The 27021-nt window shown below is 46.3% G+C and overlaps 1 protein-coding gene across 1 annotated transcript in view; it reads right to left on the bottom strand.

Annotated features, from left to right (window-relative positions):
* Positions 1-26412, bottom strand: part of LOC131095420 (uncharacterized) — a 57159-nt gene extending 30747 nt beyond the window's left edge. The window contains 3 exon segments of the mRNA XM_058043118.1: positions 686-850; positions 24940-25056; positions 25693-26412. Of these exon segments, the coding sequence (XP_057899101.1) occupies positions 686-850; positions 24940-25056; positions 25693-26412 (1002 nt within the window).
* Between the last annotated feature and the right edge of the window lie 609 nt (positions 26413-27021).

Here is a 27021-nt window from a genome sequence, read left to right as displayed (position 1 = left end):
CACAGTCCTTTTGCCACTCTTGGTGATTCCTTAAAACAAAAAACATATCAGCATATGAAACCTCATCCCATTTACCTTCCCATCTTAATAACAACATTAACTGCAGTAAAGTATTATAGTCCAGGGTTCCAGTGGGTGGCCACCTTGCTCTGTCCCCTAACCTGTACAAGGGCCACCAGCATGTGCAATACTGGATTAAATCCTTTTTATTCTCGGAGCCCCCCCCGGCTAGTGATTTCCTTCCAGTGGGCCAAGATGCACCCTAAGGGGCTAGCCCGTGGAACTTCCTTGCTCTGGTTGGTTCCCATTATTTCCTTCTTGCCCTCTCTCGCTTCCACCCAAATCTCTTTTCACAGGACTTCACAGTAGCTTCCCAGTCCTCCTCCCACACACTCCAAGTGGCAGGTACCAGATGCGATTTTCCACACAAAAGCTTTAAGATCTTAGACTCTGAATCAGTTCGATGAGAAACCTCTAACTTACACTTGGGGCAAGTGCCCCGTCGCCTGCTGGAACAGCAATACCAGCGTTTCCCACAAACTATGCACTCTAATAATACCCACGCAGCGTGCCAGCCCCTTGATGCACCAAAGGTTACTGGAAATTTCCCGCAAAGGCAAGCTATTCCATTTATTACAGGGAGCTCTAAATCCTCTACGGCAAGCTGTTCCCAGTCCAGACTTACGAGAGTGCCAGCTGAAGTCCGGTAGAGCCCCTCTAAATGAACTCGTTCGTCTCCCCTATCTATCCAATAATTCACCGGATTCACAAACTCCCAGGGGTCGAGTCCAAACCACTGAGGCAGAGGAACCCCTCGGGTTCGTCTAGCCACGGTGAGAGTGTACACAACCTACACCACAATTTACCACCTTTATTCAACAACCGTTCTCACCCACTTTTCCACAGTTTACTCTGTTTTCCTCTGTTTTCTCTGTCGGGCGCTCCCCGCCCCCACAGCCTGCTCCGGCCAATGTTTACTCAGCCTCTCTAGCGGCGGGTAGGGCTTCCCCCCCCACGCAGCCTGCTTCGGCCGGCACTTACTCTGCCTCTCCGGCGGCGGGTAGGACTCCCCCCCCGCACAGTAGAGCACTATGAATCTGCTCTCTTTTATACAACATACACTTTATACACTTGCACGATTACAAACACAGCGCGCTGATCACACAATGCAACATACAGCCACACAGTGTCCGGACACCACTCACACACACAGGCAAAGAAAACATACGCGGGTCCAGCTCTGCCCTATCAGAACAATGGACCCCAATACACGCATACACGGGTTCACCCAGCCCACCCCCAGAGCTGCTAGCGGTTCCGCTCTATCAGAATCGATGAACCCCGTCTCTAATACAGTTTTCAGCTGCTCTATCAGCTGAACTCAGCTGCTCTATCAGCTGATCCCAGACGTCTCTGGGTCTCTGGGTGATTTACTCTCTTGCTCTTCTTCCTCCCCCCCCGGGGGCCCCTCAGTACATACCGTATCTTCCTCCGCAGGCCAGCAGGTCCTTGTCTGTCCCAGCAGGAGGCAAGCCGAGACGAGCGGAGCCCCACCAGGAAAAATCCTGGGGCGCGCCTAGGAGTCCGTCGGTCCCCTCCCTGCCCCTGCGGGGACAGAGATGGAGACGAAAAGTATCTCCTTCTCCTGCCTGGCTCGCCAAGAATGTTTTGCGGAGAAAAGAAGAAACCTCACAACTTCGTAAAAGTTGTAAAGTTCGGTATGCTTTATTACGACACGTGCCGGACGCAAGCCTCCCCAATAGGCAAGCGTACCTCTGAAGACCTCGGGTCTTCTTTTATCCCCCTCCCAAATGTATATGCATACATTTTCACAATAAGTTCATACATATTCATTCCGCGTGACATTTAGCACTAGTTCTTCTTTATCAGAGGAATTCCTAGGTCTGGGGCAGATCGACCTTGCGGCAATTTCTGTTTTCCTTTCTCTGTCTCCTTGCTGTCTCTGGAATGCGGCCTTTCCTTCAGCTTTTGGCCCCACAGACTTCTCACCTCTTCCCGGCACTTCACCTAATTCAGAATGGATCCCCACTTCGTCTCATTCCCCCCTTTCCTAGGAAATAAGTAAATTCTTTTACTTAAGGAAAACCCCGCGACGATAGGTGTCTTTTAATGCTTCACCATGCACGTTTGACAAAGATGTTAGTACAGCTATTCGTTGTAGCATCCTACAGTTCCAAATTAACAATGTATCACTGTTGTCTTGGACTCCAACTCGTACTGGAGCTCTAACACGTCTGGCACAGTAGCACTCAATGGTGGAGTCACTTCATTTAAGGTACAATAGTCTATAATCAGTCTCCATTCTCCTTCAGATTTCTGCACAAACCAAATGGAGCTGTTGAAGGGTGAGTGGGTTTTGCTGACCACATCTTGGTTCTCAAACACTTGGATCATTTTGTAGATGGGGATCATGGCATCTTGGGTGGTTCTGTATTGTTGGTGGTGCACTGCCAAGGTGATAATTGGTACTCATTGCTCTTCCACCTTCAGGACTCCTACTGCAGATGGCTTCTCTGATAGTCTAGACAAGGTGTTTGATGTCCTCTGTCTCTACAGCAGCTATCCCAAACACCCACTTGAGTCCCTTTGGGTTTTTGAAATACCCACTTCTGAGGAAGCCTATGCCCAAAATGCACGGGGCCTCTGGGCTAGTTACAATAGGGTGTTTCTTCCAAACATTTCCAGTCAGGGTCACCTCAGCTTCCACCAAAGTTAAATCCTGTGATGCCCCTGTTACGCCAGCAATAGAAATGGATTCTCCCCCCACATTTTTTATAGGATTAATGTGCACTGAGTGCCAGTGTCAACCAAGGTCTCATATTTTTGTGGTTCTGATGTGCCAGGCTAATGAATCTACACAGTCCAAAAAACACTGTTTTCCCTAGCCTCTACCTGGCTAGTGGCAGGGCCCCTCTAAGCCTGGTTATCCTTCTTTCCCTGGATGTATGTCTTGGAGGTTCCTTCAAGGGGATTGGATATGATGTCATCATCATCATCATACCTGGTAGTTCGGCTACGGCTTATTGCAGTTGCTTCCTTTTTGGTGGAACTTCCTCTCTGAGTCTGGTTGTCCTTAAATTTAAGCACTTGCTATGTCAGAGCAGTAGTAGATTTTCTATCCCATCTCCTCATGCTTTCTCCATTACCACGTAGGAAGAACCACAGCTCAGCTTGTAGGGTGTATGTTCTCTCCCCATCTGAGGGATGTCTATATTTGGTGCTAGAACCTCTGATCTGTATTGTTGAGATTTGGAAAACGTCCTCTTTAATCTCCTCCATGTGTTTTTTGTGATTTTCTTCTATCTTATATTCTGATTTCTGCAGATGTGTTTCCACAGCTGTGATTCTGGCATGTGCTGGGCCATGTGCAGCATCTGTATATGCTCAGAGTTTCTTGGCCATATCAAGCATGGTGTATTCCCTGTCCTCCCACTTCATTATTGCTAAAGCAGAAGCATATCCTTGTGGCCCAAGTGATACAAGTTTTCGCCACATCCCAGATGGACATGGTACCATGTCTGGATTTACAGTGTCTAGGTCATCTGAGAAGACAATCTCCCATTGTCATTTCTCTCAAGCACTGAATCCCTTGTTCTATGGTCTTCCACTGGGTTTGCTGCATATATAGATTGTCTGCACACAGATATCTTTGTGACACTTCCCAGGACCCATGCCCAGAGACTGTGAGGGTCAGTCCCCCTCATCATTCTTTGGTTGGTAATTAGATCATGTGATAGGGATCCCAAATGTCTTGCTTCAGTACTATCCAGAACTGTAGCCTCCCTTGTAGCATCCCAAAGACAGACTAACCAACTAACTATAGATTCATTAGGTCGTCAAGTGTAATCCTTTCTTAGACCACAAAGGTCCTTCAGGGAAAAGTACTCAATAGTGACTTCTGATTTTTGGTCAGTTTTTGGTTTTGGGGGTCCTTCTCCTGAATCATCATCATCATCATCATCATCATCATCATCATCATCATCATCATCATCATCATCGTTGTCTGCTGGCCAATCGGTTTTAAATGTTTGTTTTCCATCTGTTGTGATAGGAGCAACAGCCAATAGTTGAGGCTCACTGTCTGGTTTAGGTGCAACTTGAATGACTGGGGTATCTGTTGCAGCCTGAATGACTGGGGTAGCTGCTGATTCATCTCCCTACCCCCTTGCCTCTATCTGCTGCTCCTCAGTATCTAGTAGTGTGCGATGAGCATTGGCCAGGACCCAGCTTTTTGCAATGATCTTTTTCTCCTTAGAGTCATCATGGTACTTCTCTTTCAGGTATTTCCCCACCTCAGCTGTGTTCTGAATTTGTTCACGTGGAAAATCCCAGTCTAGAGGATCAGAAAATTCCTTCAGGGTTTAGAACATTTTCTCCCATTCTCCACACTACTCAGGATTTTCCATGCCTGGGTCTACTCCTGGGTCAGGGGTCTCATCAGCTCCTCTGGACATCTCAGCCCTCATTCTAGACAAGCTGCAAACCATATAGAGGAAGCCTACCAGATAAAATACCAGGAAGGTGGTATCTTTGGCATCCAGGGGAAACTGAACATTCTCAAAAAGTGACTTAACAGATTCAAAAGAGAAGGAAAGGAAAGGTTGAAAAGACTCATCCCCTTCTCCTCCTCTAACAAACTGGGTGCAATTACTAATGAACCCCCAAAATATGCTATTGGAACTGGCACGCAGAGTAGGACGAAGAAACCACATACCATACATATCTTGAACAAACTCCAGTACCTTTGTAAACTCCCTATGAATTATTATTGCCAAGCCTAGCACAATAGTTATTCTAATCCATGCCCCTCTACTGTAAAGTTACGTGTTAGGGACAATATCGGAGTTATCTCCAGAGAGATAAGAAAATAAACCTAGGGCGAGAAAGGTATTAAAACCTGAAACAGGCCTAGGGACCAGAAATACATGCAAGCTTCCACCCAGAGAGACCTTGTGAATTCAAGCAGCATGGGTACTGACTGCTTTATCCTACTACAGTGTAAGTAAAACCAAAATGTAATCAGCACAGGTTTTTTCTACTTTCTTGAGCCACACACTGGGCACTAAAAAAGTATTTGTCCTGGTTTGGGGAAAATTTGTGAGGGAACTTCTAAATGGGGTCTCTCTAAAAAGCAAATTCAAGTGGCTTCTCCCCCAACCGGTTCAGAAGACATAAATCTCCATCAAGAAAAGTGGAAAAAACCTGTTTATTTAACAAGCAAAGTACTCACAAACATGGAAAAAATTAATGATATTAAACAATAAAACTTTTCACTGTTCTGAAGAGATGGCAAATTCAGAAAGTCCTCGTGGAGGCCCTGAGGGGCATCCCCTAATTTAGAGAGACACAAGAAGCTGCCCTCAAAAAGCTGTTAAGACCCCATTGGCTCCTTCCCCTGTTCCTATGTCTGTTTCTATGTCCCTGAGCCACTCCCTCCCTATTCCCTGATTGGCCCTTATCTTTGTACTGTCCTGAGACCAGGGTCACCCCCAGCGGCTCGGGAGAGAGAAACCTGGACCCTGCAGGTGTGTGTGCCGGGGACTCTGAACATCTCACTGCAAGGCTGAATAAAACATCTGTGGACACCATGCAAAGGCCATTTTTGCTTCTTTACCCTGGGCTTTACTGTCCTAGGGTGATGTTATGATGCTTGTATCCCCAGTTGTTCTTCTGTTTATGCTGGATATTATGTTCTGTGCCTTCAGGATTGGCTCTGAAGAGCGAAGCTTTGTTTTGTTTTGTTTTATTTTGTTATCAGTCTTCTCACTCCCCCAACAGTCAGCGGGGCACAGAGACAGGGGCAGTACATAGTGCAGAATTTGCTTTTTGCTCTTGCTCCTGCTTTGCTCTTGCTCCTGCTTTGCTCTTGCTTTGGCTTCTGCTTGTTAGTTAGTTTAGCTAGGCAGTCCAAATTTTCGTTGGACTGTTTTTTCTTTCCTTTCCTTGGAACCACTTGAACCTGCTCCACACTGGGACCTGGGAAACACCAAGAGTTTGCACCTTGTGGCCTGCAGCAGCTATTCCCGGCAGTGGAGGGACAAATAACAGAGCGACCACTCCTAAGAGAGACTCTCTGAATTTGTCATCTTTTTCAGAGCGGTGAAAGAGTGTTGTCATCTGGTATTGTTCATTTTTTGTGCTGGGGGTGGGGTGCTGTGCCTGTTAAATAAACAGGTTCTTTCCCCTTTTCTCTCAGGAATCCTTCCCAAACCCGTTGGGGGGAGGGGCTGTGTGGGTTTGCTTTCTGGAGGGGCTCCCTTTGGAGGTTCTCTCCAAAATTTGCCCTAAACCAGGACACTTACTAGCAGCAATTCTGGCCACAACAAGTCCTTCTGTAGTTCAGAGAGAGTTTTCTGTGGATGTTTGTAGGAATGTGTTTTTTGTTGACAGAGTGACAAAATTATTTTTTCTCTCTTATAAAGGCAAACAGTTTAGAAGTTTTTTTCTTCAATTAGGTAAAAAGACACTTCATAGGACTTTAGGGACTTCACTTCAAACTTAAAGATAGCTAATTGGACAGAAGCTAAAAAGTCTTACTTCAACAAAAGTAAAACTTTCCATAATCATATTCCTTTCTCCTCTTTCCTTTTTAGATATATAGAAAGGGTGAGATGTAGGAATGTGTCCCCTGTTGACAGAGTGACAAAATTATCCTTTGTCTCCTTAAAAAGGAAAAAAGCCCAGAAGTTTCTCTCCTCAATTAGGTAAAAAGACGCTTCATAGGACCTCAGGGACTTCACCTCAAACTTAAAGATAGCCAATTGGACAGAAGCCAAAATGTCCCACCTAAGCAATTTACTTAAAAAAGAAGACAACAATGGAAAAAATTGCTTTTGTGAGGTGTTTTACCAAGAGCAAAAGCCCCTTGCCCTAACTCAGTTTTTCTCTGTAAAAAGTTTTGTTATTTTGCCTTTTATTAAAACCTTTTTGTTTCCAACGCTGCTACAGAAGCCATCCTACTAATTTTATTCCATCTAAAGTGGCTGAGCTATCTCAAGTGTGATATAAATCTCTAAGAGCTCATAAGACCTATCTCAAAAAGACCCTTATATCAGATGTTTTGTGTCTCAGTCCCTTCAGCTCTGGAATGCCACATCCCAGGCCCTTTTGGGCCACAGGCGTGAGCTCCTGGTGTTTTTCTGGGTTTTTGGTCCAGAGCAGGGCTGATCAGTTCCAAGAAAAAGAAAAGACACTAGGCCAGGAAACTTCTCTGCCTCAGCTAGCTAAAAAAACTAAAAGCAGAGTCCTCTCCTGCTCCCTACCTGTGCTACAGACAACATGCACTGAGAGAGAGAGCTGAAGCTCCTATCTCTATGTTTTTGAATACAGCCACCTCAGATATTTCACCTTTTCTCCTTCTCCCCCTGCTTTCACTCTCACATCTAGTTTTAAAAGTGCAAAACTTATTTCTGGGCTAAACAGATGAATGGGGATGCAATTCAGCATCATAAAATCACCCCAGGACAGTTCCCCGCAGCTCACCTTCAAAATCTGAAGGAATTAATGATGGCAGGGCTCCTGCTTCTTTCAGCAGCGCTTTCAATTTCCGTAGGGCTCCCTGCCAGATGCCAGCTATGCAAATTGTTGCTCCTCACACAGAGACAGCATTTGCAGCAATTGAAAGAAAACGACCATGCAGTGCAAGCAAAGCAAAAGCCAGTTTATTACACTAATCACCAGCATTTATAATTCTCTAGCTTCATCACAAAATTTTCCACTCAGACTCCTTTCCTCCTGTTCCCTTAGCAACACAATCTTTTTGGTCATCAAGTCCCTGTTACATCCTCTTGCATCAGAAATGTCCTTGCTACATCCTCTTTCATCAGAGCAGTCAGACGTGGTATCTTCCCTTCTTGTTCTTGCCTTGAGTTTACCTTTCCCACAGCTCCCACTGTACCAGGGCCAAGAGGTCTGGGGCGCTACCCAGCTCAGCTTCTGTAGTTGTCTGATCTTCCACAACCGGTGCTGGGGTGCATGTTCAAAGCAAAGGTTCCCTCAACCCACCACGCCACCAATGCCACATGGAGCAAGTGGATTGCTCTCATCACACAGCACTGGTTTTGGAAAACTGTATAGACCTGGGATCTTAGAGATAATTACAAATTGGCCTGAAGGTGAAAACTTTGGTTTGACTATAGAAGAGGAACAAGTGACATGCTGAAGAAGGTCCACTGTACCACCAACTGCCAGCAGACAAAATGCTACGCTCTTTTTACTGATGTTCTAGTCGCATCGTAGGGATGAAACGAAAGTGGAAAGCAGCCATATGGAGCCAAACACAAGAGGTCACAGAAGATACTGAATGAGAAGGTAGATCAAGTCAACTTGCTGAACTCATGGCCATTCAACTAGCCCTGGACATTGCTGAAAGAGAGAAGTGGCCAAAGCTCTACCTCCACACTGATTCATGGATGGTAGCCAATGCTCTGTGGGGGTGGCTGGAAAGGCGGAAAAAGGCCAACTGGCACCATAGAGGAAAACCAATTTGGGCTGCTGAAGAGTGGAAAGTCATTGCTGCCTGGGAAGAGAAACTACCTGTGAAAGTCTGCCATGTAGATGCCCATGTCTCCAAGGGTCAGGCTAATGAGCAGCACCAAAACAATGAAGAAGTACATCAGGCTGCAAAAATAGAGGTGTCAAAGATAGACTTATATTGGAAACACAAGGATGAGTTTTTCCTAGCTCAATGGGCTTGTGATGCCTCAAGTCATCAGGGTAGAGATGCCATCTAGAAGTGGGCATGAGACCAAGGGATGGATTTAACCATGGACAGTATATTTCAGATTATCCATGACTGTGAGATGTGTGCTGCAATCAAGCAGACCAAGTGGGCGAAGCTCCTATGGTATGGTGGGTGGTGGTCCAAATATAAGTACTGGGGGAGTTCTAGAAAATTGATTACATCACACTGCCCCAGATATGCCAAGGCAAGCACTATGTGCTCACAGTGGTAGAAGCCACCAATGGATACCTACCCTGTGCCTCATGCTATGGCCTGTAACACCATCCTGGGCCTTGAAAAGCAAGTCCTTTGGCAGCATGGTACCCCTGAGAGGATTGAGTCAGGCTATGGGACTCATTTCAAGGACAGCCTTATTAACACCTGGGCTAGGGAACATGGCATTGAATGGATGTACCATATCCCCTACCATGCACCAGCTGCAGACAAAGTGGAGCAGTGCAATGGATTGTTAAAAACCCAGTTGAAAGCCTTGGGTGGGGGGTTTTTCAAAAATTGGGAGCAGAATTTAGCAAAGGCCACCTGGTTAGTTAAGACCCAAGGTTCCACCAACCGTGCAGGCCCTGTCCAATCTGAGTCCCTGCATAGAGTAGATGGAGACAAGGTCCCAGTGGTACATGTCAGATATCAGAGGTCTGGTAAGGAAGACTGTTTGGATCAATTTGCCTCAAGTACAGACAAACCCATCCATGTCTTGGCTCAGGGACCAGGCTTCACATGGTGGATAATGCAGAGAGATGGAACAACACAATGTGTACCTCAGGGAGATCTGATTGTTGGATCAGAACTATGTGTAAATATCACTGTTTGTTGAATGTTACTGGCATTGTTTGTATAGAGCTGTATACTGTATATATACAGATATATGTATAAATGTGGGTGTGCATAGTTAGAATATATATTAGGTTGGGTGTTGAGCATACAATATGGGGATAAGGGGTGAAATGTCCTGGGGTGATTTTATGATGCTGCATTGTATTTGAATCCCCATACGTTTGTTTAGCCCAGAAATAAGTTCTGCACCTTTAAAACTAGATCTGACTGCACCTTTAAAACTAGATCTGAAAGTGAAGGGGGGGGGGACGACAAGGAGAAGCAGTGGAATGTCTGAGATGGCTATATTGAAAATAGAGATAAGAGCTTGTGGTGGTTTTAGTTTGAAACCGGGTAGAAATACTAATTTTGTGCAGTGGTTTTGGTTTGCTAATTTAAGATTTTCCTAATTTTGAGATTTCTTAACTAATGTACTGATGAGTGTGGTGCGTTTCAGTGCTGGTCAATTATTTATGTACTTCCTGTTGTGAGATAGGATTAGGAGAAAGGTAAAGTAGGTTTAAAACTTTAAAAGGGTATAAAGAAAATTTTATTAATAGTAACTAAAAGGGAAAAAGTAGTAAGAATTAAAATGAACTCTTCAGATCACTTCTTCTCCCCCCACAACATTTTTTTTCTACTGATAATGTAAAGAAACAAAACCTAAAATTTCTAGTCAGTTTATCACCTCTAAAATAGTCTTTTTTCAGTTTACTTAGGCAGAGAAGTCCTTCTTGTTAAGACTATGGAGACTTCTCCACAAGAGGAAAAAACCAGTTCTCTCATGGTTTTCTCACAACTAGCAGCTGCCCAGGGGAAAATCTGCTATTGTAAGGCCCCTCCTATTTTCTACAAACTTTCCCACAGCTTGTTGATGGATTATGTTGATTTATGGAGTATTATTTTAAAGATGAGTTGTTTAAAGGTAAAAGTTCTCATTATTTGTCTTTAAAATTATCTTTATTTTTGGGAACAGAGATCTTCTCCTGGGGCTACAGGAGAAGGTACGTTTCTCTCTTTCGCTGTTTAAATTTCTTATGGGATTACAGTTACTTTGTTTACTTTAGTATGGAGGCGTTTGTTCAATATTAATTTGAACCCTTAATCTCCCCATAGTTTTATGTGTTATAGGGAAAAAGAGTTTTTTCTCTGTAGGTTATAAGAGGATTTCAGTCTTAAGATTAAGGTATCTCCTCAGCCCTCCTATGTGGGACTTGATTTTTTCTTCACTGATTTTGATGCTTTTGAGAGCTTCATCTCTCTCTCTCAGTATGTGTTGATGCAGCACAGACGGGGAGCGGGAGAGGATTCTGCTTTTAGTTAGTTTTTTGAGCTAGATGAGGCAGAGAAGTTTCCTGGCCTAGTGGCTTTTCTTTTTCTTGGAACTGAGCAGCCCTGCTCTGGACTGAAAACCTAGAAAAACACCAGGAGCTCACGCCTGTGGCCCACAAGGGCCCAGGATGTGGCATTTTCCAGTGTAGGAGGGACTGATAAGAGACTGAGCGAGTCGAGCTACACCCCACAAAAATTACTCTCTCTGAATTTGCCATCACTTCAGAACAACAAAAGGTTCCATTGTTTAATATAATTCTTTTTTTTCCATTTTTGTGAGTACTTTGCTTGTTAAATAAACAGTTTTTTCCGCTTTTCTCGATGGAGGTTTATCTCCCAAACAGATGGGGGAAAGAGCCACTGAATTTTGCCCTTTAGGGAAACATCAAGTTCCCTTCCAAATTTGTCCCAAACCAGGACAGTCATTGTAACCATTGTAATGTGTATACTCTCTTATATTATGATTCAATGTTATAGTTGTTGTAACACTTTGTGCTGGAAAATGAAGTATTGAGATTTATCTAAAAAGAGACATAGTCTCAGGAAAAAAGGGGGTATTTGATAAATAGCATAGACAATAGAAATTTTCAGTTCCCCTGAAGTTGCTGGCTAGAGATTAAAGACTAACTAGCAAAAAAGATAAAAGGATGTAAAGGTATGCACACAGGATTATAAACATGGCTGGAGCTAGTGGAGAAACAGTTTAAAAGGACTAACATAGGTTTTTTGCAAGTTATGTAACAAAGAAGCAATAGCGCATGCCCAAAGAAAAAATTCAAGGAAAGGTCACAATTAATATCAAAGCATTCAGTGAATACGACCACCAGATATCTCTTTAGATGACCCTCCAGGACCATAAAAGGACTTCCAGTAGGAGGCGTATGCATGCAAAGTAATTCTAGAAAAGTGATGTTTATGTAATAGATAAGAAGCATGTTGAAATGAATATGTATGATTATGATGGATAACCACCTTGTTGTAAAGTCTCACCTCGCACAGGAGATATCCTCTGTATGTCCTGCACAGATAAAGAATGTCTGCTTTCTAATGCCTCAAATTGTGTTAGAAAGTTTATATTCTGGCCAATTTTGCTATCACTTCTTAAATTTTCAAAGAATTCTGCAGTGAAAAATTAAAAAGATACAAGGTAATATAAAGGCTGGTCTTTGTTGGAGGCCTCCAAGGGGCAGATATGGAAAATGCCCAGGTGTCCACCCCCGCACAAGGTAAATACAGTTTTATAAGTTTAGCAAATTAGCATAATTGACAAAAATCACCAATTAGGAGCACAAGTGGTGAGGCAATTCCCCCTTGGTTCAATCCCTTTCTAAATCCTTCCCCCTCAGACTCATGTCTTAAGTTTTAGCTTTCATATTTTTCAGATTCTGTACTGCATTAGTATATAACTCTGAACTTCATATAGTGTTAACAAGTTCTCTTCACAGTTTAGTTAGATGAAACAATCCGTTTCCAGCTGGAGAACTAAGGTCACTGTCGTCACTGTTGCAGCTTCACTCCCCAAAAAGTATTAACAAAAGTGAATTGGGGGTAACAAATCTGGGAGAATGTAACTTCATTACCTGAAGTTGTAATTGGACAATTAACCCCAATATGCAAATGGACCAAACTTATAAAACTGTGAAAACTCATGACTGGTCATCCATCTTGGATGTAGCCTCGTCCAGGCTCTTGTACTGTCCAAGGTGTATCCTTTGAAGGTCTTTTTAATAAATACCTATGTTGCAGAAAGAGCCGTTTGTTGGGGATGAGCCATTTGTCGGGTGCAGGGAAAACTCGGGACTCAATATGAGTCATCAGCAAGTTCCGTTTATTGAAGAGAGCATCAGACACTTATACAGCAAGTAATAAGCTTATGAATATTCTGTAAGCCAAGCGATCTATTGGTTAAACTACACCATCAACTCTTCCTCATTCTTTTGGGCCTACATTCCCTATTTCCCACGTCTCTCGGTCTACTTGTTATCATACCCAGCTAGGCCCAAGGACACGCTATCTTGCAGGTGCAGGACTTGGAATTAGCCACAGCCTTGTAATTTTCCAGTCTCTAGTCAGCTAAAATCCCAACATACCTACATTTTCCTTTAAATCTGTCTAGCATCTGTTCTAGGTAGCCTCTCAAAGCATCACTATCCCCAAGCTAATGGGATACTAGTGATTTATTAAAAATTATGGATATTGATCTAGTTCTGATATCCAACTGTGACGGACAAAAACTCTCAAACAATTTAAAGTTAGAAAGTGTATGTTTATTGCCACGCCGGGCAGCATGCAAATACACGCTGCAATTTACAGGTGATTACAGAGTCCTCTTATCTATACAAGTATTGAATACCCAAAATACAAATACATATTCATAACTTTGGTACATCCCTTTCCCTGCTTTGTATAGTAATTAGTTCAAAAGCTATTAAACATGCTCAGTTTGTTCCTTGAAATGGGTCCGTGGTCCCTTTCATGGGGAGGAGTCCCAAAATGAGGAAGTAAGTGAAGTCTTCCGCGTTCTGTCCTTTCTACCTTTTCAATGCAAATATGACAAATGAACCCTTGGTGGAACTCCCAGTGATTTCAGAACAGAGGAGGCCTACAATTGTCTTATGTTCCTAAAAGCTATTTATCAGTTTCTATATTCTTCATTATAAACCCAACATTATGTTGACAAGCAATCAATTATTAGTTAACTACTAACTCTTAACTTCATCAAGGCCTAGCCATTTATTTTCATTAACTCCAATAAAGCTTATCTCTAACTAAAATCTTAGCTTCTCTAAAATCTCTAAATTCCTTAAAGTTTATGTCTCACTAGGAAGAATGAACGGGCTATTGAAACCTTCACTGAAATTACACAATGTGTGATGGCCTGCAGAACTTCCAGAGACTGTGGCCAAGGTCAAGAGCAGATGGGCAAAGAATTGATATCCCAAACTCATTGCCTTCTGCCATGAGCCCCCTTCCATGTGGTTGGGGAAAGGGGAAGGCAAAGGCCCAGTCAAACCTTCACTATCCAGGAGAGCCATCAATGCCCACAGGAAAGACCACTGTCCTGAGGTGACTTTATGATGCTCATATCCCTGAGCAGAGGGGGGGGGGGGGGAAGAAGAAGTACACGGTTTGTTTTCAGAAACTGCACTCACTCATCCACATTCCTGCTCCTGGACTCTGTTGTCTGCAGACGGACGGACAGACGGCGGGACAGAGCTCTCCTTTACTTTTAGTTAGTTTTTAGCTAGCTGAGGCAGAGAAATTCCCTGGACTGTGGTTTTTCTTTTTCTTTGGACCTGTTTAAACCTGCTCTAGACTGAACACGTGTCTTAGGTTGGAAATGGGAGTGTGTATTATATTTACCATCTGTTAGAGGTGGGGCAGTTATCTTCTGTTAATTGGGCAGTTTATCTCTTCCACAACCAATCCTCCCTCTGGGGAGATATCTTCTGTTAATGGGCCATTGAGTCTCACTGCATGACTGATAAAATTACATCATCCCATTGTGCAGATGCAGTGCCCAGAGGGAGGAACCAAGCACTCCTACGTGGATATAATCTGAGACTTGGAACACCAGAAGCAGTCTTTCTCCACTGGATTCCCAGAGGAGCCACTTTCTTTTCTCACTGGATTCCCAGAGGAAGACCAGGCCCATCTACACCACCACTGGACATTCAGAGGAAAATTATACCCTTCTACAGGATCACTGCTTCAACAGAACTGCACCTGTCACTCCAGGAAGACTCCAGCCACCATTTAATCGGACTGCTACCAACACCCTGGCCAACAGGGTGTTGAATTGTGGAAAAGGAAACAAACTCCACATCTTTTGTAAAAGTTGTAAAGCCGGTATGTTTATTACAGCGCTGGACAGGTGTGGGGATTTCTCCCCTCAAAAAGACATGCGTACCTCTGGGAACTCCAGATTTCTTTTTATCTTCCTTAATAATCTATACGCATGGAATTTCACAACAGGTTCATAAATATTCATTTTACTGATTTCATGTTACACTTGCAGCTAGTTTTTTAATCAGAAAGTACAGAAAGAACTCCTGGGTCATCCTGCCTTGTCTCCTGCAGCCTCTCCATCTGTTTCAGAGTTCAGGGGGCCCTTCCTTATCTCTGTCTTTCGGCTGAAGCAGTTTCTTAGACCATAGGTTTTTTTGGGAGAACGGGCAGTCAGACCAAACAGCTATGTTTGCAAGCTACAGATTTAATTCAAAGATGTACATGTCACCTAAATAAAAATGGATTTCTACTCTGGAAAATTTCCACTCTGTCTCAGTTTCAGGTTGTATTCTGACTCTGTCAGTGGGTTTTTTTTGTTGTTTATACTACTGCATTTAAAAAAAAATTCCTAGTAAAACTGTTATTCCTATTCCCATATCTTTGCCTGAGAGCCTTTAATTTCAGAACTATAATCATTCGGAGGGACGGAATTTACATTTTCAATTTCAAGGCAGGCTCCTGTCTTCCTTAGCAGATACCTGTGGAAGGGGCTAAAAGCGGGCCTGTTAGCTAAAGGAGCGCGAAGAAGCTGAGAAGCAGGAAGAAGCTGATAAGGAGCTTTCTCCAAGGCTGTAACCAAGGAGACCGAGAGAAGAAAGATAAGGGAACTTTGCAGCTGGACGAAGTATATTTAGAAAGTTAGTTGAAGTCACTGTAACTTTTCACCAATAGTGTTATGTTGATTTATTGTGGCCAATAGTTAGGGTAGAAGAAGCATAAACAATTGGAAAGTGTATAAAAGGTCAGCCATGTTCAATAATAAAGAGTTGCCATCTGAGACTGCTTGCAATCTCTGCTTTGTGTTGTGACCACCTCGATAGCGACATGTGGTGATTGCTGAGTGACACAATACCCTTAAGAACATACTCAGTCTGGACCCATACGGGTTCCTAGCAACTGGCAACCGTGACCCACTGGGACGTAGTGGGGGAGGTGGCGTTGGTGCAGCTGAGAGTGGCAGGTAGAAGCCACAGGGAGGTCCGGACCTGATTTTTTCCTATCAAGACACTTGGAAGTAGGTGAGCCACCAACTAGTAATAATGGGATATCATTTATCTAAAGAGGAAGAAACTGTTTTGGCTACATGCAAAGTTTTGTTAAGAAATAAGGGAATTAATACTTCAGACTATGCCCTTCGTAGTATATTGCTGTGGGCTAAATCACAGGATTTTGGCACTGATCCCAACACAGCATTTGTAAGAGAGTCTGTAAGAGTGATGGGGGGTCACGCACGGTCGGGACAGATGGAGACAAGAGATCTCTGCAGCCAGGTTGTGGAACTATCGGTTTATTGCAAAGGGCGTGGGTGCAGGGCCCTGCTGGGAGCTGCCAGCCGCAGCTCGGAGCAGGCGCAAGGGAAGAGAGGTGTAGAGAGGATGAGAAGTAAAGAACGTAAAAGCATAAGAGGGTAAATGGAAAGTAAGTAGGCGAGTGAGTGAGAAAGTAAGAAGAAGAAGAAGTGGAAGTAGAAGTGAGCGCGAAAAGAGAGCGAAGTTCCCGTTACAATACAATAAATCATCTTCAGTGTTGAATATTCAGATTCTCATCAACCAATCTACTACAGCATGCATATCCTATAACATTTCCATACAACCTATAAGAATCACTACATTACCATACTGTGTTACATTTTAAACCCTAAATCTTACTCTTTGGGCCTTATCTGCCAAGGTGCAGGGTCTGCTCTGACCCTTGGACCTGCTTGCTTGCAGAGGGTATTGTTTCATCAAGAGGGGATTACCTTCGGCTGGCCACACCACTGTTTTCCAGTTCTTCAGTAACTAAGGGATCTCAAAACTTGCTTTCATTTCAATCTCGCTTATAGTTTCTATATTCTCAAAATCTTTTGCCAGGCAATCAAATTTATAAGGCTTTCCTGTTCCATCCTCCCCCACAAGCATTTAGTGTTAAAGCATGGAAAAAAGTTGGGGACAGACTGTGGGAAGTCATCAGAGCGGGAGATAAAACTGTGGTCGATCTAGCTGTTACTTGGGGATCACTCTTTGAGGCATTAAAGGAATGGAAAACAGCACGAGAACAAGCAGAGTGGGATGCGGACGAAGAGTTGGGGCTGATAACAGAGCCTGATGGGGGGGATGAGGCAGAGGGGGCCTCTGATGGGGAACTTGGTGAATCTATCCTTGAAGAAAGTCCAGGTGCCATGCAAGTTATCTGGCAAGCTGCCAGAGCTTCTGGGCTGGATGCCAAAGCTTCTGGGAAAGCTGCCAAAGCTTCTGGGAAAGCGGCCAAAACTTCTGGGCAACCTGCCCTAGCCTCTTCTTATCAGACCCCTAAATCTCTTTACCTCACACCTGTGCAGCAGCTCATGATGGTGCCTGTATATACTACACTGCTTTGCCAGTTAGCTGAAATGTCTTTAGCAGAGAGAGAAACCCAGCCGTCTGCCCCCCCGCTTCCCTCCGCTCTAGTCCAACCATCTGCCCTCCCGCTCCCCTCTGAGCTGCTTGAACAACCTGCAAGGTCGTATCCTCCATTACCTGACAGTGACAGCAACAGCGAATCAACTGATGAGTCGCCTGCAGTAACACCTGAGTTGGGGCAAAGAGCTCTTGTCACTTTACCTCCTAAGAGTTCTAGCCTTACTGCCCCATGGACTTTGCCCCCATGTCAAAGTGGAAAGTGTATAAAAGGTCAGCCATGTTCAATAATAAAGAGTTGCCATCTGAGACTGCTTGTGGTCTCTGCTTTGTGTTGTGACTGCCTCGACAGTGACAGATACCTTTGTGAAAAATGCATATTTTATGATTGGCTTTTGGCAAATATTAAAATGAATATTATATGTGTTATGTTAGAAAGTTATGCTGTATTAATTCTCTTAAGTAGTGTGTTAAATATAGTTTTACGTTATAACATAATGTTAAAATAGAAACTATGTTTTGTAAGATACATTTTTAAAGAGAGGAATTGGGTACTTGCACTGAGATAGCAGCCACAGGACACATAAATCTTTCAGAGAAAAAGAATTTATTGCTCCTTAATCGGAAGAAACTAACTTCTTCCCGCCTTGATCAGCCCTGACGCTGTCAGGATTAAGAGGAAGAAGTTGACACTGACAGAATCTTTTGTTTGAATGGAATTTATGCATCATGTATGAGGTATATGAATATGCAACAGGCTATTGCTTTTAAGGGTTAATCCTGTATTAACGTGGGTCCTTTTTCAGGCTTATTTTGCCCAGAAAGAGGTACCGGGACTGTCTGTAACTCTTTGTTTTTATTGTTTCATATTGTCCTAATCCTAATTGTCCAAATTATTATTACTCTAATTATATTACTATTTTTATAACCATTTTATTGCTATTAAACTTTTAAAATTTTATAAACAAGTGACTGGTGTTTTTTACACCTGTCTTTTCAACCAGCAGGCTGGGCCTGGACCACAGCATTTCCAGCACCGGAGGGACTGATAAGAGGCTGAGTAAGCTGAGGAACAACCCACGAAGGGGACTTTCTGAGTTTGTCATCTCTTTGGAGCAGCAAGAGGTTTTATTGTTTAATATTGTTCTTTTTTTTTTTTTTTTTTTTTGTGCTGGTGAATGCTTTGCCTGTTAAGTAAACAGTATTTTGCCACTTTTCTCCAAGGAAATTTTTTCCCGAACCGGTTGTGATATAATATCTCCTTGAGCCAGGTCTTATGAGCTCTCAGAGAAACATCACACCTGAGATAGCCCAGCTACCTCAGATGGTATAAAATGTGCAGGATAGCTTTGGAAGTAGTCTTGGAAACAGAAAAGTTTTAATAAAAGGCAAAATAACAAAGCTCTTTACAGAGAAAAACCAAGCCAGGGTCAAGAGGCTCTTGCTCCTGGTAAAAACACCCCACAAAAGCAATTACTTCCTTTGTTCTCTTCTGTTATCTAGCGAATTGCTTAGACGGGACCTTTTGGCTTGTGTTCAATTGGATATCCTTAGGTTTGAGGGGAAGTCCCCAAGGTCCTATGAGGCGCCATTTTACCAAATTGAGGAGAGAAACTTATGGACTTATTTCTTTTTAAAGGAGACAAAGGATAATTAGGTCACTACGTCAACAGGGGGCACATTCTTACACAGTTGGGGGAGGGGCCACTTGAACTTGCCCTGTAGAGGAACCCCTTTAGGGGTTCTCTCCCAAATTTTCCCTAAACCAGGAGGAATACAATTTTTAGTGCCCAAGGCATGGCTCGAAAAGTGGAAAAAACCTGTGCTGATTGTATTTTGTTTGAGCTTACGCTGTAGTAGGATAAAGCAGTCAGTACCCATGTAGCTTGTATTCATTATGTCTCTTGGGGTGGAGGCTTGCATGTGTTTCTAGTTCCTAGGCTTTTCTTAGGTTTTAATACCTTTCTGGTCCCTAGGATATTTTGAGGTTTTAATACCTTTCTAGTCCCCAGGATTATTTTCTTATCCAGAAATAGCTCCAGTATTATCCATAATGCATAGTTTTTACAGTAGAGGGGCATGGATTAGAATAACTATTGTGCTAGGCTTGGCAATAATAATTCATAGGGAGTTTACAAAGGTACTGGAGTTTGTTCAAGATATGTATGGTATGTGGTTTCTTCGTCCTACTCCGCGTGCCAGTTCCAATAGCATATTTTGGGGGTTCATTAGTAATTGCACCCAGTTTGTTAGAGGAGGAGAAGGGGATGAGTCTTTTCAACCTTTCCTTTCCTTCTCATTTGAATCTGTTAAGTCACTTTTTGAGAATGTTCAGTTTCCCCTGGATGCCAAAGATACCACCTTCCTGGTATTTTATCTGGTAGGCTTCCTCTATATGGTTTGCAGCTTGTCTAGAATGAGGGCTGAGATATCCAGAGGAGCTGATGAGACCCCTGACCCAGGAGTAGACCCAGGCATGGAAAATCCTGAGTAGTGTGGAGAATGGGAGAAAATGTTCTAAACCCTGTTGCCTTCTAGATCAAGGCAGGCAACCTGGTTCTGAGGTACAGCTCGACAGCCCTCTCTCTAGGGCCGTTCGGGCCAATGACATACGCAGACACCAATGTGGTGGACGGTCAAAAGGCATTTATGACTTCTTCTCATGGGGTCTTATAGTCTTAGGGGTCTCTACGTCAAAAAGGGGTTTGTCCTTCTTACCTATGGTTAGTAGGGATGGAAAAGTACTGGGTAAGGGATGGAAAGTTACTGGCTTCAGTGGGGCAACATTCCTATTGTTAGTGGGACCACATTCCTATGTTAATTTCTTATCTATGAGTACCTGAGGGTCTTATCTATGGGGAACCGAGGGTCCTGGCTTTCCGTGACATCGCGAAGTCTTCCGCAGCGCCTCTTCCCTAGCTACCACATCTCCCGCCCCCTTTTCACAAATGAATGAGGTAGTCGTGTACATAGATACTGAACTGAGGTATAAAGTTGTAACTTGACAAGGGAAAGGGATTTTGGGAAACCTGAGTAAGCTTTTGCCAGACAAGTTTGGAAAATCTTGTGACTGGCAGTGTTCTTTGGTTGAATTCCCTGGTTGAATTCACAGCAGTTGTCGTCGCCCTATGAACAGGATGTTGGTCCGTTCCAGGTGAAGCCCTAAAGCAGATAGCCTTCCAGAAGTAATGGGTTAAAACATGGAATGAGAGGCATGTAAAGAAGGGCCTAGCACTAGAACACACGGAGAAAGCACAGCACTAGGAAAACAGAGCAACAAATTAGATAAGAGGTAGAGCATCATGACAGGGGAAGAGATAGGTATAGGAGAAACTAATGGGCTAAGCAGGTTTAGAGCCAGTAATGTCGAAACGACCCTAAGGGTTTTGCCAAGCCACGGGATCTAAGCCAAATACACCGGGAATTGACCAAATTAGGAAAGGAGTTCAAAAGTTTAAAGAGGAAGACTCATCGGAAAGACCCCGTCTAGGATGAAGGCAACATGAACGACCACCTGAAGATTCCCCAAAAGAGATGTCTCCACCTACGCTCCGCCCACGCCCCGCCTACATCACGCCCCATATGAATATGCATGATTATGTATCTGATCTGATGTAATCCTATACCCAAAATTGTATATAAGGCTTGCTTTTGCTATGTGAACTCAGAAATCCATTTTGTGATTTCTCCGACGCGTCGTTAATAAAAATACCTCCTGCTTAATTGACTTAAGCTGAGTCTGATTAGGCAGTCACTCTGCCTGTTTGGGGCAAAATTCGGCATCACAGGCGACTCTGAACGAATGAGACCAACTTGTTCAGCAGGCATGGAACGAAGGTGACTGTTAGAAACAGCATCGCCAATGGACCTATCAGGGCAGAAATCAGGGTGGTTAGCCAAGGTGATTGATTGAACCAGGACTCGTACCAGCTCTGTTGGGCCTCCCTGTCTTTCTGCCTCTGGGCCAGTCGGTTCCGGAGTTCTGCCATGGAGTCTCTCACGACTCCCGTGTGGTCTGCATAGAAACAGCACTCTTCTTTCAAGGCGGCACACAGGCCCCCTTGCTGCATGAACAGGAGGTCCAGGCCCCGCCTGTTCTGCAAGACCACTTCTGAGAGTGAGGAGACTGACTTCTCTAGATAGGAGATGGATTTCTCAATCCTCTGCAGGTCCTCGTCAATCGTTGCCTGCAGTTGGGACAGTCCTTGGTGCTGTGTCGCTAGGGCTGAGACACCCGTGGCCGTTCCTGCAGCTCCCAGGCCGAGCAGCATTGCAATAGTTATACCTGTCATTATTTCTCTTTTGTGGATCCGGCTGGGTCCCTCAAGAAGATGGTACATCTCCTCGTCTGAGTGGTACAAGACCCTAGGAACAATCAGAACTTGGACACAGAAGTCGATAGAGTCATTGAATTTGGGAAGGAACACACAGGGACTCACTCTGGATCGCTAGCAAACCCACATCCCCGATGCGGATGGGACTACCCACTTATTGTTTTTCCTGTTCGGCCTGCCAATTTTGGCGCAGACGTTACCTCCCCGCTTAGCCAGAGCTGAATTACCAAAGCATCTGCCTCGGCCTGTGACTTGACTCAGGGTGATTCCTTTGCGAGGGGTATCCCATCTGCACTGGTGAGGGACGTCAGCTGAGGAATAACTGAAGGGAGTGTTTAAAGTGACTCCTACGTAAAAGGGGGGTTTGACATCGTAACAAAGCCAGCAGGATTCGGTTAGGTTAGGGTTGGATTCGTTCAGGGATACAAAGGTAGCCTCTAACATACGAAGGATTGGGTCTGTGTCTGACCCGGTTAAGCGACTCATCTGAAAGGTTTCCGCTTGACCGGTCGGGACATTACTGACCCCTGTGGGTAAGGTTTTGGGGTAGGTTATGTTTCTCCCTTTCGGCACGCTTTTAATCACTTTGTTGGGTCCGACTGTTCGGGGTGCTGACGGCTGGAGCCTGATAATTTGCACGTTCACCCTCTCTTTTGACCCTTGAAGGACCACTGTCCATGTTCTGCCTGTGGCCCAGCTAGGGTGATCTGGCTGCAAGACCGTCATGTTGTAATCAGTGCATGCCCGAAAGTTAGGGATTTTAATTTGGTTTCGATGGGGGTTTTCGCGAAAGAAGAAGGGTATTTTGCAGCTGATGGGTGTCCAGGTGAACTGTAAGAATTTGTCTGGCTCTTGTGGATCCCACCCAGGCCCCGACAGTCTGGCATCTGTGACTATGGTTTCGCAGCCCCAGTGCCCACAATATCCCCACCCTGGGTGATTGCAGTAGCTTTTCCCAGGGTTTGAAGCTGGGCACCAGTAGGATAGGTACGAGTGTTTGGCGTGTAGGGAATAGGGGTTTGCCCTTGGCTGTCCTGGAAACAGGTCGGTGATGCGGAGCACGAAGGATGGAGTGTTCGGTGTGGTGATTTCTCTGAGTGCTTTGCCACTACTAAGGTGTCGCATGACCCACCTGAAGGGCTGATGGGGGTAGTGGTCTGGGCTGGCTTGCCCTCTAGCGACAGGCCCCAACAGCAAAATCACACAGAAACACCCTTGGTGCTTGGGTCTCACCCGTGTGGGTCTCTCGGGTGCTGCCTGACGGCTTGGTGGTCTGTCACTTTCGTCTGGACCTGGGATGTATGTGTCACGAGGACGTCCCACGAGCAGGTCCTGTAAACAAAGACTCGCAATTCTCGTCAGTCTCATTCTGCTCACTATGAAGGTCTGGTTTAATCGACTTAAGTGGACACCACCTGATTTTGCCGTCCTTTTTGACAGCCGCGTACCCTCGCCCCGTGAGCATCAGCCTCCAACCCCGTTCCCACTCGCCTAGCTCGTTTCTGATTACCACCTGTGGGCCCTCTTCTAGCGCTCGAGTGGCCCAGTGTTTTTGGACGGGACTCTTTGTTTCGTCCCCCCTAGGGAATTGATTCAGTGCCAGCAAAGCAGTTGCCAGCATGCGTGCCTGATCTCCTGGGGGAATGGCATTGGCAAAGCCCTCTGCTTTTGCCAATACTTCTATCTTGGTTTTCAGGGTCTGGTTTGCTCTCTCAACTATGACCTGCCCGGTACTGTTGTGTGGGATGCCTTGCACTAACGTGATGCCCCATTTCGCAGCGAATTCCTGTACTTGTTTGGAGGTGAAATTGGAACTGTTGTCCGTTTTGATCTGCTTGGGGATACCAAGCCAAGCCATGGCTGTCAGCCAGTGCTGAATTGTGTTTTTGGAGTTGGTTTTGGGGTGCTGTGTGGCTATGATCGTCCCGCTATAAGTGTCCACTGTCACTGCAAGCCATGCTCGGGGCTTCATCAGTTCGCACCAGGTGAAGTCCGACTGCCAGATTTCTGAGGGCTTGAAACCTCTCGGGTTGACCCCGCAGGTCCAAAGGGGTGACTTCTGGCAGTAAGGGCAAGTGGCTACCACATGTTTCGCGTCCGCTGTCGGGATTCCGCATCTCTTCGCCAGTGCTTTGACTCCGATGTGGAGCGACTCGTGCAGTTGACGAGCTCTTTGTAGGGTCCAAACGCCTTTTCCTGCGGCGTCCGCTTTATCATTGCCGGTCTGGAAGTAACCTTTGACTGGGTCATGGCTGTTGATGTGGATGACTGACACGGTGCCCTGTCGCGAGGAAAGTGCTTCTTCCAGCATTAGGGCTGCTGCTGATGTCGACACTCCTGGTCCTGCCATGGCTAGGCAGAGCCTTGCCACGAATATAGAGTCTGTTACGATGTTGAGGTGTTCGTCTTGGAAGAGTCCGCGCGCCAAAACCACTGCTGCTGCCTCCAGCTGTTGCACTGACAATGTGGGGTCACACGCTTTGACGCAGTGCCATTGCTCTCCTGCCTGCCACACTGCTGCTGCAGTTGAAGTCGTGGAGGAAGCGTCTGTGAAGACCGTTGGTCCCGGCTGCGGTCTGTCCTTGACCTTCGGTGGCATGTCCATGTTGACTATGGTCAGCAGCTTCGTCCAGGGTGGCTTGGAGGAGTAGAAGATTTCTCCTCCGAAGCCGGAGAGAGCAAGGGCCAGGTACTCCGATATTGTGGCTGACTCCGAGGTCGGCTGCTTGCGAAACGGAAGGTGAATGCTTGTCGGCTCTGTCCCTAGGTGTTTCAAGGCGAGTCTCCTGCCTTTCATGATGAGGCTGGCGATGCATTCGATTCCCGGGGAAAATGCACGAGCGGGTCTTCCGAGGACCACCCATTGGATTGGTCGGGCCTTTTCAGCGAGTCCTTGAGCCAGTGCTCCCACTCCCCCCTTCGGTGTAAAGTGGACGTACAAGTCCAGTGGCATGGTTGGGTTCCACCTGGCAAGCGTGCCAGTGGACATCTGGTTTTCGATGAAGTCGAGGGAGCTCGTTGCTTGCGGCGTCAGCTCCTTGGGATCCCAGGGGTTCTTCCCTTTCAGGAGGTCGTACAGAGGGTCCATGACCTCGGGAGGAATCAGGACGACGTTGCGAAGCCACTGCAGCGATCCCACCAGGCGTTGCACGTCGTGGAGCGTCTTGACTTCTCGGTTGACCTTCATCTCGGGGGGTGTCACGTAGGAGCTTGTGATTCCTACTCCCAGGAAGGTCACGCAGGGTCCTCTCTTGATCTTTGCGCTCGCGATCTCGAAGCCGTTGGCCTGAAGGGTCTCTGTGATTGTGGTCACCAGGTCATCTACTTGGCTTGTCGATGGTGCTGCAACCAGGATGTCGTCCATGTACTGGATGATGGTTGCGGTGGGATTGGAGTGTCGGACCGGCGTCAGTGCTTTGTCCACGGTGATCTGGCATATGGTCGGGCTGTCGACTAGGCCTTGTGGAAGCACTCTCCATTGGAAGCGAAGGTTGGGCCGCTCGTCGTTCCGAAACGCCACGGAAAAGGCAAATCGTTCTCTGTCCTCAGGGTGCAGGGGTATTGAAAAGAAACAGTCCTTGATGTCCAGTACTGCACACGGCTGCCCTTCGGGGATGGCTGAATTCGCGGGTAGCAGTGTCTGGACTGGACCCAGGGGTCGGATCGTCTTGTTCACCTCTCTCAGGTCGTGGACGTGACGATAGCCTTGTCTGGACCTCTTGGGGATCACGAATACAGGGGTGTTCCATGGGCTGGTGGAGGGTTCTATGTGACCCTTTTGCAGTTCGCGGTCGACCAGTTCCTGCAAGGCTGCTGCTCGAGGCTCTGTCAGGGGCCACTGCTCAACCCATACAGGGTCTGATGATTTCCAAGTCAATTTGATCGGCAGCAGGGGGTGCACGGCAGTGGCCTTCATGATAAATTTGTAATCCGAAATCCGAGCATGGAAAGGACGTCCCGTTTCCCCGGGGCCGGGATGCTTGGAGTGAGGGTGCTGCCAGGGAAAGCTGTGTCGGCTGGGGACAGCTCGCTGAGTTGTTGCCCTTCCTCGGAAGCCTGGACTAACGCGGTCGTCCTGCCATTCCTGCTTAAATACAGTCCGCCCCGCCCCATCAAAAAGCATGCGGCTTATTTGCTTAATATCAAAAGTGAGCAGATCGTTATTGCTAGAAAGGTCATCCTCAAGAGTGTGTACTACAGCTGAGTTGATCCCTATTTCTGAAATCGCTTTGGCTTCCTTTGGGTTAACTGGGGTATATGCCCTTTGTTGGTTCCCCCGCGCTCCGGCAACCCCCCCCGGGAAAGCGTGCATGGAGGCTGCCGGTGCCCGGTCCCCACAGGCTGCTTTTATTTTTCCCCAATCGCTGAGTTTGTGTTGCGATTGTTTCTCGATATTGTTTAAAGCTTTATTCGGTTTCGCTCGAAACCGCATTAATTCTGCTCTCTCGGTTTCCGAGTCCCAGCCGGACTCGGTCGGCTCTTCCGAGCTGTCTGAGCAGCTGTAACTTGACTCTGAGCCGGAAGCTGACTGCCGGTACACTTCCGGCACTCCGTGCCATTTTGTTCGGCTTCGACCTCGCTCCTCCCTTTGGAGGTGGTGCTGCTCCCTCCCCCTGGGGTCCCCCCGCCTCCTGCCGGGGGAGGTCCTTACCCTACAAGGACCTAATTTGAATGGAGCGCTCTGGTTGGTTTTACGCGCCTCCGCGGGGGCCGCCCCGTCAACCTGCTCGCCGGCGCATGCGTTGTTAAGCAGGCTGACTCCGTTTCCGCCCCCCGTCTCCTCCATTCCGCCCTCGCCATGTGGTTCGGCGCCATTTTTAAACGCAATGGCGGGGGCGAGTTTTTACCGATCCCGGTGGGGTCCGACAATCCGGCCTCGTTCCGCGCCTCCTCCGCGAGTCCCTGCCAGAAGCATCGCGCGCGCTGCTCTGCTTCTTGCGCCGGACCGACGACCGGCGGGGAAGAGACGGATAGAGAAACCGCGGCTTTTTCGGACGGTTCCGCGGGGGGGCTAGGACCCGGCGGGCTCCGCGGGAAGGTCGGGGGGTCCCCTGGGGGTTCCGGGGGGTCACCTGGGGGCTCTGGGGGGTCTGGGCTCGGGCTCGGGAAGGGGTGAAACGCGCCCGGCCCCCGCATGTTCCCGCCTTCAATCCGATTGCTCTCAGAGGCGGTCTGCGTCGCGGCCCCCACCCCCGGCTTTGGTGTAGCTAATAAACATGTACACGCGGCTTTCCGCGTCTCCTGTTCTTCTAACGTCTTGCGTAGGGCCTCTTCTACTTTCCCCCACGCTTTGAGGTTTTTACCACTGCCTGCGGACTTAGAGTCCTCTGCTGAGGCGGCAGTGCACTTCTCCCGCGCTTCCCAATATAATATATTTACCGGACGTTCGATCGTC

The sequence above is a fragment of the Melospiza georgiana genome, chromosome W, assembly GCF_028018845.1.
Source record: "Melospiza georgiana isolate bMelGeo1 chromosome W, bMelGeo1.pri, whole genome shotgun sequence".
NCBI lineage: Eukaryota > Metazoa > Chordata > Aves > Passeriformes > Passerellidae > Melospiza > Melospiza georgiana.
This window is presented reverse-complemented; position numbering and strand designations above follow the sequence as displayed.